General features: G+C 41.1%; 1 protein-coding gene across 2 annotated transcripts in view; it reads left to right on the top strand.

Annotated features, from left to right (window-relative positions):
• Positions 1 to 13369, top strand: part of LOC112228049 (N-chimaerin) — a 54051-nt gene that overhangs the window by 13263 nt on the left and 27419 nt on the right. For both annotated transcript variants that reach the window (XM_024393194.2, XM_024393193.2), the window contains 3 exons: positions 5525 to 5556; positions 5650 to 5763; positions 7932 to 8220. In XM_024393194.2, the coding sequence (XP_024248962.1) occupies positions 5525 to 5556; positions 5650 to 5763; positions 7932 to 8220 (435 nt within the window). The remainder of the gene's footprint in view (positions 1 to 5524; positions 5557 to 5649; positions 5764 to 7931; positions 8221 to 13369) is intronic.

Below are 13369 nucleotides of genomic sequence, written 5' to 3'. Positions count from 1 at the left end.
GTATTAACTTAAGGGGGCTGAATAATTTTGCACGCCCAATTTTTCAGTTTTTGATTTGTTAAAAAAGTTTGAAATATCCAATAAATGTCGTTCCACTTCATGATTGTGTCCCACTTGTTGTTGATTCTTCACAAAAAAATACAGTTTTATATCTTTATGTTTTGAAGCCTGAAATGTGGCAAAAGGTCGCAAAGTTCAAGGGGGGCGAATACTTTCGCAAGGCACTGTACTTGATGTTCAGTAGAGTTACTTGTAGTCATGGCTCTATGTAGTACTTTGCGCCTGCCATAGATTTTTCTGGACTTGGGGACTGTGAAGAGACCTCTTGTGGGGTATGCATGAATGTGCACCAGTAGTTCAAACAGACAGCTCTGTGCATTCAACATGTCAATACCGTTCATAAATACAAGTAGAGATAGTTAATCTCTCCTCCACTTTGAGCCAAGAGAGATTGACATGCATTTTAATAATATTAGCTCTCTGTGTACATCCAAGGGCCAACTGTGCTGCCCTGTTCTGAGCCAATTGCAATTTTCCCAAGACCCTTTTTGTGGCACCTGACCACACGACTGAACTGTAGTCCAGGTACGACACAACTAGGGTCTGTAGGACCTGCCTTATTGATAGTGCTGTTAAGCAGGTAGAGCTTTGCTTTATTATGGACAGACTTCTCCCCATCAAAGCTACTGTTGTATCAATATGTTTTGACCATGACCATATACAATCCAGGGTTACTCCAAGCAATTTCTCAATTTATCTCAACTTGCTCAATTTCCACATTATTTATTACAATATTAAGTTAAAGTTTAGGGTTTAGTGAATGAGTTGTCCCAAATGTAATGCTTTTAGTTTGAGAAATATTTAGGACTAACTTATTCCTTGCCACTCACTCTGAAACTAACTGCATCTCTTTGTTAACTGTTGCAGTAATTTCAGTCTCTGTAGTAGTCATGTATAATGTTGAGTTATCCGCATGCATAGACACACTGGCTTTACTCAAAGCCAGTGGCATGTCATTAGTAAAGAATGAAAAATTAATGAGTCTAGACAGCTGCCCTGGGGAATTCCCTATTCTACTTGGATTATGTTGGAGAGGCTTCCATTTATAGAACACCCTCTGTGTTCTGTTAGACAGGTAACTCTTTATCCACAATATAGCAGGGGGGGTGTAAAAGCCATAACACACAAGCTTTTCCAGCCGCGAACTATGATCGATAATGTCAAAAGCCGCACGGAAGTCTAACAAGACAGCCCCCACAATCTTTTATCAGCAATTTCTCTCAGACAGTCATTTGTGTAAGTGCTGTGCTTGTTGAATGTCCTGCCCTATAAGCATGCAGAAAGTTTGTCAATTTGTTTACTGTAAAATAGCATTGTATCTGGTCAAACAATTTTTTCCAAAAGTTTACCAAGGTTTGGTAACAGGCAGATTGGTCGGCTATTTAGCCAGTAAAGGGGGCTTTACTATTCTTAGGTAGCATAATGACTTTTGCTTGCCGCCAGGCCTGGGGGCAAATACTTTCTAGTAGGCTTAAATTGAAAATGTGGTTATCGTCCACTATTATCCTCAGTAATTTTCCATCCAAGTTGTGACCAGACAGAAGCCACTCCTCAGTTTTATTTATTTGATTTATTTTACCTTTATTTAACTAGGCAAGTCAGTTAAGAACTAATTCTTATTTTCAATGACTGCCTAGAAACATTTGGTAACTGCCTTGTTCAGGGGCAGAATGACAGATTTGTACCTTGTCAGCTCGGGGATTAGAACTTGCAATTTTTTGGTTACTAGTCCAATGCTCTACCCATTAGGATACCCTTCTGTAAAAGGCACACTAAAGACTCTGACCATGAGAAATAAGATTTTCTGGTCTGATGAAATCAAGATTGAACTCTTTGGCCTGAATGCCAAGCATCACGTCTGGAGAATCTGGCGCCATCCCTACAGTGTGCTATGGTGGTGGCAGCATCATGCTGTGGGTATGTTTTTCAGTGGCATGGACTGAGAGACTAGTCAGGATCGAGGGGAAAGATGAACAGAGCAAAGTACAGATATATCCTTGATAACCTGTTCCAGAGCACTCGACACCACAGACTGGGGCCAAGGTTCACCTTCCAACAGAACAACGACCCTAAGCACATAGCCACAACAACGTAGGAGTGGCTTCGGGACAAGTCTCTGAATGTCCTTGAGTCCAGCCAGAGCCCGGACTTGAACCTGATCAAACATCTCTGGAGAGACCTGAAAATAGCTGTGCAGCAATGCTCCCCATCCAACCTGACAGTGCTTGAGAGGATCTTCAGAGAAGAATGGGAGAACTCTCCAAATTCAGGTGTGCCAAGCTTATAGTGTCATACCCAAGAAGACGTGAGACTGTAAATCGCTGCCAAATGTGCTTCAACAAAGTACTTAGTAAAGGGTCTGAATACTTATGTAAATGTGTTTAAGGTAAAATATATAAATTTGCAAAATGTCTGAACCTGTTTTTACTTTGTCGTTATAGGGTATTGTGTAGATTGAAGGAAGAAAATAAAAATAAAAATCTTAGAATAAGGCTGTAACCTAACAAAGTGGATAAAGGCAAGGGGTCTGAATACTTTCCGAAGCACTGTGCATTTTTAAATTTTTTTAATGTCCTGCCTTGTGTGTACATTCAGTAGTACTGTATATCCTGGTATGGTACAGAAACGTTCTGAAAATATGTATACCACCCAACTCTAATTGCAACACAATAGTAATACATTTTCAACACATTTTGATATGTGAATTTCAAGTTGGATAGGCCTAGACAACTGCACTCGATTCTCTGTGACGTTGAACAGAATGATAGTCCCGTCAGACACTTCTCGCAAACACTATCATTAATGTGATGATGGCTGTTCATCAAATAATTACATACCAAATTCAATTACGCAATTAAATTAATCATAACAATTAAGTAATCATCTGTGGCACCATGGGAAATGTATTTAACGAGTTTCCGTTTCTCGAATTAACTAAAGAATATCAGAATATCTCTATACTATCCGTCATCCATCAATCATTTGCTCCTATTTCCGTCTCATTCTGAACGTCGTAATATTCTATAGATCTACACAAACCCTGGTCTACATAATGACTCAGCGATACACAAATTGGCTTAGTTAATTTATTTAGTAAATAATCACACAGAAATACTTTAACACACACACAGGAGATATTATACGTTGATTACTAACATAATGCAATGCAAAGTCCCTGGTGGACTTTCCCGAAATGACAGCTGGTTACACAATGAAAGGGGGGGTGTAAGAAAGGGCGAGAGGAGAGACAAAGGAATTCAACTATCGTAAATAATACGCTCATTGTGGATATTTAGCACCCTAACAATCGCTCATTCGGATTTAGAAATGCAATGTACATATTTACGTGTATGTCTTTGTCGTCCCTTTTTGTCGAAATCGCCAGGCCTATTTTATGGGGAGTCAGTCGACAAAGTCTTTGGTTGTCCACCAGAGGTCACCATGCTGTTTGTAGTCGTAACTTCATGGTCTCCGATCCTCCAAAGGTGTACCACGCGGTGTTCAGAGATGCTTGTTAGAATAGATTCTTTTGAGGTATCTATGGTGGTGAAAGGAATTATATTACATATACAGCTGCTGACTGAATGTGTAGTCTAGTTTTCACCGCCACTCGTTGAGAGTTTGAGGGCTGTTGTGGAAATTTCCTGTATTTACCAAATCATGAGAGCAAACCACACAAGTCAAGAGTTAGTTATCACAAAATCCATCTTTAATTATATGAGCTCCATCACAACCCTGTGACTCTCAATTCAGTGTCTATAAATGAATTCTCTGAGAGTCCCTTACACATTGCAACTGAGATCCTTTATAGCAAAGACACACATAGCCAGACAGCATTAGGCATAATTTATCGTTCAGCTTTGTCTCCTAAACTATGTTCTTTTCTCAAACTATCAACAGGCATATATCAAATCAACCCTATCTTGACAAGATCACATTGACTGGCACACAGACATTGTGGAGCCAAGAGATACACGCTTAACCTCTCCCCTCTCTGCGGCCCAAATAACTTAGTCTTGACAGAGACCAGATAACTGGAAACGCCGCCACAGTATTATACAAAAATAAACATTCTGATGAGAAGTAACTTACAAACATATGATGAATATAAAACATCTTACCTATGTTACCAACTAATTCTGATTATTCCCCAACAGGGCCTTACCATTTTCTGGTCTAGTAGTTTTAAACCATTTTACACGCCAGTAGCAACCCGGCATGTTTTGGTCTGGTGGAGTCATTCATGGAACCATTCATGACGTTCGGCTCAACACCTTCCGCCTGCTTGGTCTCTAGAGAGAGAACCATTTGTAACGTAACTGGTCCAAATGGTTGATTATTCAGGGTACAGCTAGAACCACTACACACCGGTAACAACCCGGCAGTTTTTGGTCTGTATTTAAATGGCAAGCATTTCAATGTGTAGCCACTGCTCCACGTTTTCTGGTGTCATGTAAATTTCATTAGGAGTCCTTTTTATAAGCACTCTGGAAAAAGGGGTGTTCCATCCTTTTGGCATAATGTCCATGTCCGTGTGGTTACTGACATGGCTAAAATCCCATTTCATCTTCTCACAAATAGTTTCATATTTAATCATAAGTTTTACAACATTTAGATGTAACTCTGACATACATTGTGAAAGCTTGTAAAGTTACAATGTTTCCGTTATAACGTCTTTAATGATATGAGACAATCATTGTTTGGATCACCACCGACCATTTCCCACATTCTTTATGTTAGGAATATTGTTTCATTATCCATTTTTGGATGTTGAAGTTCTTTGGGCAAGAACCTCTAACCTCTGTAGAACCTCTCACATTCCATTCTTGGATACTGAGAGGCAGAGGGAGAAAGTTAGAAACCATTTGCGACTGGTCGTTAAGTCGTTATTCCTCAGGTGGGGGGGCGGGGGCTGCTGCGATCTTTGATCCTCACCCGTGAGGGAAAGTCATGACAGTCTTGTCACTTTTCCATAGAAGTGCTGAAACCCCTCACAGATATTTATTTTACTTCATAGCCAGTTGAATATATAAAAGCAAAGGCTTGCATGAGTGTGAGAAGCAATGCAAAATGTGTTCTGTTCTCGCCGCCACATTGAGGTTTACATTCCGGTTTGGCCAGTCTCTAGATGGACACCTGTGCCTGCTAGCATTGTCTCTGACTATGGTGCTTGGCCAGTGACCTTCCTCTGAAACACTAGATGGGCTAGTGGGCATTAGATCCTGTTAAATTTTGCTATACGTCTTCACAGTAGTCAAGTCGCACAGCATACGGTGGATAATTCTTTACTTTATCCTCCATGACGTTTAAATAGTGCCCTACAGGAATGTATCCCAGTGTTATAGCTGATGCAAGTAGAGTACTATTGGAATGACTTAGTTCTCATCTGGTTGTGTAACTTTGACAATCCGAAAACTAGTCTGTCTATTTTTTACTTAACAATGGAATATTTATTTGCTTTCAGGTGGATAACCGGCCCAAATACTATGGGAGAGAGTAAGTTGGCTTATTTCCATTTGGAATTTATATACAAAACTAGCTGTTTATCCAGTCAGTATCAGTATTTCCAATGTTCTGTCTTCTCCCCAGGTACCATGGGATGGTCTCCAGAGAGGAGGCTGACCAGCTGCTGAGTGTGGCAGAGGGCAGTTACCTCATCAGGGAGAGCCAGAGGCAGCCTGGGACCTACACACTGGCCCTACGGTTAGGCACACGCACACCCTTTCTACAGATTAACTTTCCAAAAAAGTGTGATTCATGACTTGTTTTTGGTTAGTTTTTAAACTTTATTTTTTTGTTTGTTTGGAGTTTCACCACTTTTTCCTCCCCAATTTTAAGGGAGGTTTTGGCCGGCCAAACCCTCCCTTAATCCGAAAGACGCAGGGCCAATTTTGCGACGCCTCATGGGTGTCACGGCCACCTGTGAGAGAGCCTCGAATCCGGGTCTGTAGTAAATGCCTCAAGCACTGTGATGCAGTGCCTTAGACTGCTGCGCCACACAGGAGGTAGTTTTTAAAATGATTAACACATTTTTACAGCTTTGTTATTTAACCTCAAGTCTAAGTAATTTGGTAGGGCGGGGGTTCTACTAAGTTAACATATGGAATTGCTTTAAGATCATCATAACATGAATCATTTCGCTATTTGATTTTGAATTTTAGGAACCCTTTAGGTACGCTATATATACAAAGGTATGTGGACACCCCATCAAATGAGTGGATTCAGCTATTTCATCCACACCTGTTGCTGACAGGTGTATACAATTGGACACATAGACAAACATTGGCAGTAGAATGGCCTTATTGAAGAGCTCAGTCACTTTTAACGTGGCACCGTCATAGGATGCAACCTTTCCAACGAGTCAGTCAAGTGTCTGCCTTGTTAGAGCTGCCCCAGTAAACTCTAAGTGCTGTTATTGTGAAGTGGAAACGTCTAGGAGCAACAACGGCTCAGCCGCGAAGTGGTAGTGAACGGCCGTGACCGGCCAGTGCTGAAGCGCGTAGTGCTTAAAAATCGTCTGTCCTTGGTTGCAACACTCATTACTGAGTTCCAAACTGCCTCTGGAAGCAACGTCCACATAATAACTGTTCGTCGGGAGCTTCATGAAATGTTTTTCCATGGCTGAGAAGCCTCACACAAGCCTAAGATCATCATGTGCAATGCCAAGCGTCGGCTGGAGTGCTGTGAAGTTCACCGCCATTGGACACCGGTGCAGTTGAAACGCATTCTATGATGTGATGAATCACGATTCACCATCTGGCAGTCCAACAGACAAACACATAGTGCCTACTGTAAAGTTTGGTGGAGGAGGAATAATGGTCTGGGGCTTTATTTATTTATTTTTAGGTCTGAGGCTTCCCTCAAACACTTTCCATCCCATATCTCCTTTGGTCACGCTAAAGCAGAGGTAATGAGTGTTTTGGGCTCTGAGTATTTTTATATACTAGGGCAGTGTTTGAAATTCTCAAACAATGAGGTTTTGAAATGCAAATAAACCCGCATTGCTTCCTCCTGGATATCTGATAGAAGAACAAGAAGGTGTTCTTTTCTCTCTGCTTAAGTGCCTCACCCTTGCTGATTCTCTGCTATAGTTGATTTCCATATATATATAATCACTTCCTGTGTAAGGGTGGGTGGAAAATGGTGCCCCACTATGGGCTGCCTTGGTTCTGAATTTGGAAAGGTTGTATTTTGGGTTAGGTAATGAACTTTGGGTCTGGTAAGGATTCTTAGCTAGTTCGTTTAGTCCCCTGAGTTCTTTGAAGAATCTCCCCTTATTTCCCATTGACAGATGAGATTGAAATATTGGTCTCTGGCATCTACCCAATGATGAAGAATTCCTTGCATTGTTCTGGCTCATGTTGTGCACAGTGATTGGATTTACTGATTTGTTGTTTGGCTCTTTTGCGGCATGAGAGGCCTTTTTCCTGTGAGATGAGGATGTACTTATTTTTTTTAATTAAAAAAACTTTTTTTTGCATTCGCTATACACTTGCTGTATTGACCAGCTCTAATAAAGGTCTCCATTATTTATAACCACTAAATTCAGGGAAGAAATTATTTGATCTAGCTGTCATTAATGGATATAAAAACCTCTTAGAGCTTTTGTGAAAATTATTTCATTTTGTTTTCCACTGATCTAGGGTATGAGGAAACGGAGGCAGGCAAAGGGATTTTATTCCTTTAGGGTCGGCTCTTCTCAGGTGTATGTGTGTGTAATCATCCAAAGATTTTCCTTTTTCCACCCAGCTGTACGGCCTCTTTATTCTCCCCGGCTAAGACAGGGTGTAAAAAAACGCTCTCCTACCCATGGAAACTGATTGTCACAGATTTTTTTGTCTTCCTCTTCCCCCCTTCTATCCTGGATCCAGCTTTGGAAATCAAACCAAGAACTTCCGCCTCTACCATGATGGGAAACACTTTGTCGGGGAGAAGCGCTTTGAGTCCATCCACGACCTTGTGACAGATGGGCTGATCACACTCTACATCGAGACCAAGGCAGCAGAGTACATCGCTAAGATGACCATTAACCCAATCTATGAGCACATTGGCTACACAACACTCAACAAGGAGCCCACGCTGAAGAAACACTTGCCCGTGTGCAAGGAGGTTCCCGATGGGCCTGCTCCACAGGGCGAGCGGGTTGACGAGGAGAAAGGGGTAAGGAACAATCTCACACTGTCCTGAATATGTCAGTCTTTTACTGTACTAGAAAAGGAAACAAATGGAGCAGATGCTGAAATTTATCCAACGTGAAAACCAGGCAGAAGTAAAAAATGTTCCATGTCAAGTAATTCCCAGCTCTACTATTCTAAAGTGCAGAAAGTTGGTAGCACTGCTCTTGTTGCTTACTGAAAAAAAGTAGACACAACATTTGCTGGTGTGTGGTTGTGTGTATACAGTGCATTCTGAAAGTATTCATACACCTTGACTTTTTCCTCATTTTGTTATGCGACAGCCTTATTCAAAAATGTATTAAATCGTTTTTTCCCCTCATCAATCTACACACAATACCCCATTATGATGAAGAAAAAACAAATGTATTAAAAATATAAGACTGAAATATACTATTTACATAAGTTTTCAGGCCCTTTACTCAGTACTTTATTGAAGCACGTTTTGGCAGCAATTACAGCCTCAAGTCTTCTTGGGTATGACGCTTCAAGTTTAGCACACCTGTATTTGGGGAACCTCTCCCATTCTCCCATACAGATCCTCTCAAGCTCTGTCGGCTTGGATGGGGAGTGACGCTGCAGAGTTATTTTCATGTCTCTCCAGAGATGTTTGATTGGGTTCACGTCCAGTCTCTGGCTGGGCCACTCACGGACATTCAGAGACGTGTCCCGAAGCCACTCCTGCATTTTCTTGGCTGTGTGCTTAGGGTTGTTGTCCTGATAGACTGGGGCGAAGATTCACCTTCTGAGGTCCTGAGCGCTCTGGAGCAGGTTTTTGTCAAGGATCTATCTGTACTTTGCTCCATTAATCTTTCCCTCGATCCTGACTAATCTCCCAGTCCCTGCCGCTGAAAATTATCCTCACAGCGTGATGCTGCCACCACCATCATTCACCGTAGGGATGGTGCCAGGTTTCCTCCAGATTTGACATTCAGGCCAAATAGTTCAAACTTGGTTTCATCAAACCAGATAATCTTGTTTCTCATGGTCTGAGAGTCCTCTAGGTGCCTTTTGGCAAACTCTAAGTGGGCTGTCATGTGCCTTATTTAGATCCTTTGCTATGAGACTCGAAATTGAGCTCCGGTGCATCCTTTTTCCATTAAGCATCCTTGATGTTTCTACAACTTGATTGGAGTACACCTGTGGTAAATTCAATTGATTGGACATGATTTGGACAGACACACAGCTGTCTATATAAGGTCGCACAGTTGACCGTGCATGTCAGAGAAAAAACCAAGCAATGAGATCAAAGGAATTGTCCTTAGAGCGCAGAGAATGGATTGTGTCGAGGCACAGATCTGGGGAAGTGTACAAAAAATATTCTGCATAATTTGAAGGTCCCCAAGAACACAGTGGCCTCATTCTTAAATGGAAGTTTAGAACCACCAAAGACTCTTCCTAGACCTGACCGCCTGGCCAAACTGAGCAATTGGGGGAGAAGGGCCTTGGTCAGGTGACCAAGAACCCGATGGTCACTCCGACAGAGCTCCAGAGTTCTTCTGTGGAGGTGGGAGAACCTTCTAGAAGGACAACCATCTCTGCAGCACTCTACCAATCAGGCCTTTATGGTAGAGTGGCCAGACGGACAGCCGCTTGGAGTTTGCCAAAAGGCACCTAAAGGACTCTCAGGCCATGAGAAACAAGTAATGGGACTGAATATTTATGTAAATGTAATAAGTCAGTTTATTTAAAAAAAAAAAATAATTAGCAAACAGTGAGAACCTTATCAACGGTCAAGCATGGTGATGGTTTGGGCTTGCTCTGCTGCCTCAGGATTTGGACAACTTGCCTTAATAGAACAGAGCATAATTCATGATTATATATCGAGAATTCTACAGGAGAATGTCAGACCATCAGTCTGAACTGAAGCTGAAGCGCAGCAGGGTCATCCAAAACACTATCAAGTCTACATGAAAATGGTTAGTTGCAGCACAAGCTGCAACTATGTAATGATCATGCTGTTTAATCAGCTTCTTGATATGCTAAACCATCCACCTGACGGGTGTATCTTGGCAAAAGAAAAATGCTCACTAACGAAGACGTAAACAAATCTGTGCACAAGATTTAAGAGAAATAAGCTTTTTGTGTTGAACATTTTAACATTTAAAGGAAGCCTATCCAAAAGAATCCAGGTAAGGAAGGTGGGTACCTGGCTTCACAGTCCAGAACAGACTATGGGAGGTTGACAGTACTACATGGAACTCTATTCTACAGCAAGGAACTCATGCAACTAGTAAAATTTGATTTTTAAAAAAATGATAGAAATACACCTTATGGAACAGCAGGGACTGTGAAGCAACACACGCATAGGCACAGACGCATGCATACAAACACAAGATAACATACTCGCTATACACACCCGTACACATGGCTTTTGTGTTGTAATTATGTAGAGAAGGGGCCTGAGGGCACACACTTAATGTGTTGTGGAATTTGTATTTTTTTAAAAATTGTATAACTGCCTTGATTTCGCTTGACCCCAGGAAGAGTGCAGCAGCTAATGGGAATTTATAATAAATACAAGTTCTCTGGGGCGGCCCAGAGGTGTGTGCTCAGCCCCCTGCTGTACTCCCTGTTCACCCATGACTGTGGCAACTCGATCATGAAGTTTGCTGATGACACAACAGTTTGTAGGCCTGATTACCAACAATGACGAGACAGCCTACAGGGAGAAGGTTAGAGCCCTGGTGGAGTGGTGCTATGAAAATAACTTCTCCCTCAACAAAACAAAGGAGCTTATTGTGGAATACAGAAGATGAAAGAGGGAGCATGCCCCCAACAATGCCTCTAAAACCTCAGGTAGCTGAAGAAACTCTGCATGACCCTCACAAACTTCTAGAGGCTCAGCATTGAGAGCATTCTGTCAGGCGGCATCACCGCCTTGTCCAGCAACTGCTCCGCCCTCAACCGCATGGCTCTCCAAAGGGTAGGTGCGGACAGCCCAATGTGTCACCGGCGCCATGCTGCCTCCCCTCTAGGACTACAGCACCCGGTGTCAATGGAAGTACTTTTTGGAGTCGGAAAACGTATGGGAGTAAAAAGTCCATATTTTCTTTAGGAATGTAGTAGAGTAAAAGTTCTCAAATATAAACATGAAGTACAAATGTCCTAAAAACGACTGAAGTAGGACTTAAAAGTATTTTTTACTTAAGTACTTTCCACCACTGTTCCAATATTACTAGAGGTACTTCTACACCTGCATTGCTTGCTGTTTGGGGTTTTAGGCTGGGTTTCTGTACAGCACTTTGAGATATCAGCTGATGTACGAAGGGCTATATAAATAAATTTGATTTGATTGAACCACTAGTCACTTCCCGTTTCACACTTTAAATACTGTATCCCCAAACATAGCTTGTTCTAATATTTCTACTAATGTACATTGTATTTTAGTTACACTGTAACCTCTTACAGCTACCCCCCTACTGTTTTCAATTTCCGCCTGAAGACATAACCAAATCTAACAGCCTGTAGCTCAGGCACAGAACCAAGGATATGTATATTCTTGGTACCATTTGAAAGAAAACACTCAAGTTTGTAAATGTGAATTGAATGTAGGGGAATATAACACAATAGATCTGGTTTAGATAATACAATGAAAAAAAACATACGTTTAAAAAAAATATATCATCATTAATACTTATTTTCCACCATAATTTGCAAATAAATTCATTAGAAATCCTACTCATTTTGTCTGTCATAGTTGAAGTGTACCTATGATGAAAATTACAGGCCTCTCATCTTTTTAAGTGGGAGAACTTGCACAATTGGTGGCTGACTAAATACTTTTTTGCCCCACTGTATATATAGAGTACAGGGAACATAAGGTTGAATATATTATTATGACCTGCTAGATCTACTGTCTCCTTTTTATATTATGACATTTCAGCTAGATCTACTGTCTCTATTATATTATGACAGACCAACTAGATCTACTGTCTTTATTATATTACAACAGATCAGCTGTATCTACTGTCTCCATTTCACTTTGGCCATTGTTGTGGGCCTGCCCTCCCCTCAACAGCCTCAAATAGGATATTTCATTTGGGGGTGGGGTGGGGCGGCAGACACACGCATCTCACATTTCATGACATTACATGTTTATATATTGCTTCTAAAATGTAAAAAAAAATCACAAATAAAATGTTATTATATTAATTTCAAACAAGGGCATTGGCATGATAAGAACTTACCAGTCCAAAACGATGTCCTCTCCCGTTCAAAAAATATTCCTCCACAATCGCTAAATGAATCGTCCTACAACAATCTCTGTCTCACTTTCCCAATCAATTTATTCTAAAATTATGTGTACATCTGTATATTTAGATTTAGCTTTCCCTGACTTGGTCGCCATAATGATTGATATGTAAACAGCTGAATCTGCGCGTTTACCAAACAATGCAGTGCTTCTCCTTCCGGTATGAAACTTCAATAGCGAATGACTCACTTTACGCTGGAGCTTCCTACATGGGTTGGTCTTGCAACACATAAACATGACCTACTGCCGTTTACCTCAGCTCATTGGCAATCTACCCAGCTAGATTTCAAGACGATCAGTGGTCATTGGGTTAAAAGACAGTCAATCAACGGAACAGCGGGCAAATCATTGGTGCACAATGATGTCATGACTTGTTGTCTTCAAATCGGTTTCTTTCAGTCAATACGTCCCGCGAAATGACCCATCAGGTTTGATTGTGTTACAAACAAACAAACCAGTTGATTGCAGTGAAACCAAACATGACTAGGAAAGTCACGTTTCTGTGTGGGTTATTTACCTGGAATGTGTCGTCGTCAAATGGAATGAGATGGAATTCATGACACAAGCGGTTCACAAAATGTTTCGTTTTAGGCTGTAAAAACAGATTTTATCAAACAAAAGATCATTCATTGTGTAACAATGTGCATTGGAATTGCAAACAGATGAAGATCGTCAAATTTAAACAATTTATTTTAATGCAGTTTGTGATTATGTTACGCCTGTGCTGGTTAAAATAGTTTTTTATGGGGCTCTATGCTCAGATAATCGCATCGTATTCTTTCGTAGTAAATACTTTTTAAAATCTGACAACGCGCTGGATTAGCAAGATTCTAGGCTTTCGATACATGTGAGACACTTGTATTTTCATGAATGTTTAATA

This window comes from Oncorhynchus tshawytscha, linkage group LG29 (genome assembly GCF_018296145.1).
Source record: "Oncorhynchus tshawytscha isolate Ot180627B linkage group LG29, Otsh_v2.0, whole genome shotgun sequence".
Lineage (NCBI taxonomy): Eukaryota > Metazoa > Chordata > Actinopteri > Salmoniformes > Salmonidae > Oncorhynchus > Oncorhynchus tshawytscha.
The sequence above is the reverse complement of the archived record's forward strand: the minus strand, read 5'-3'. Positions and strand labels throughout refer to the sequence as shown.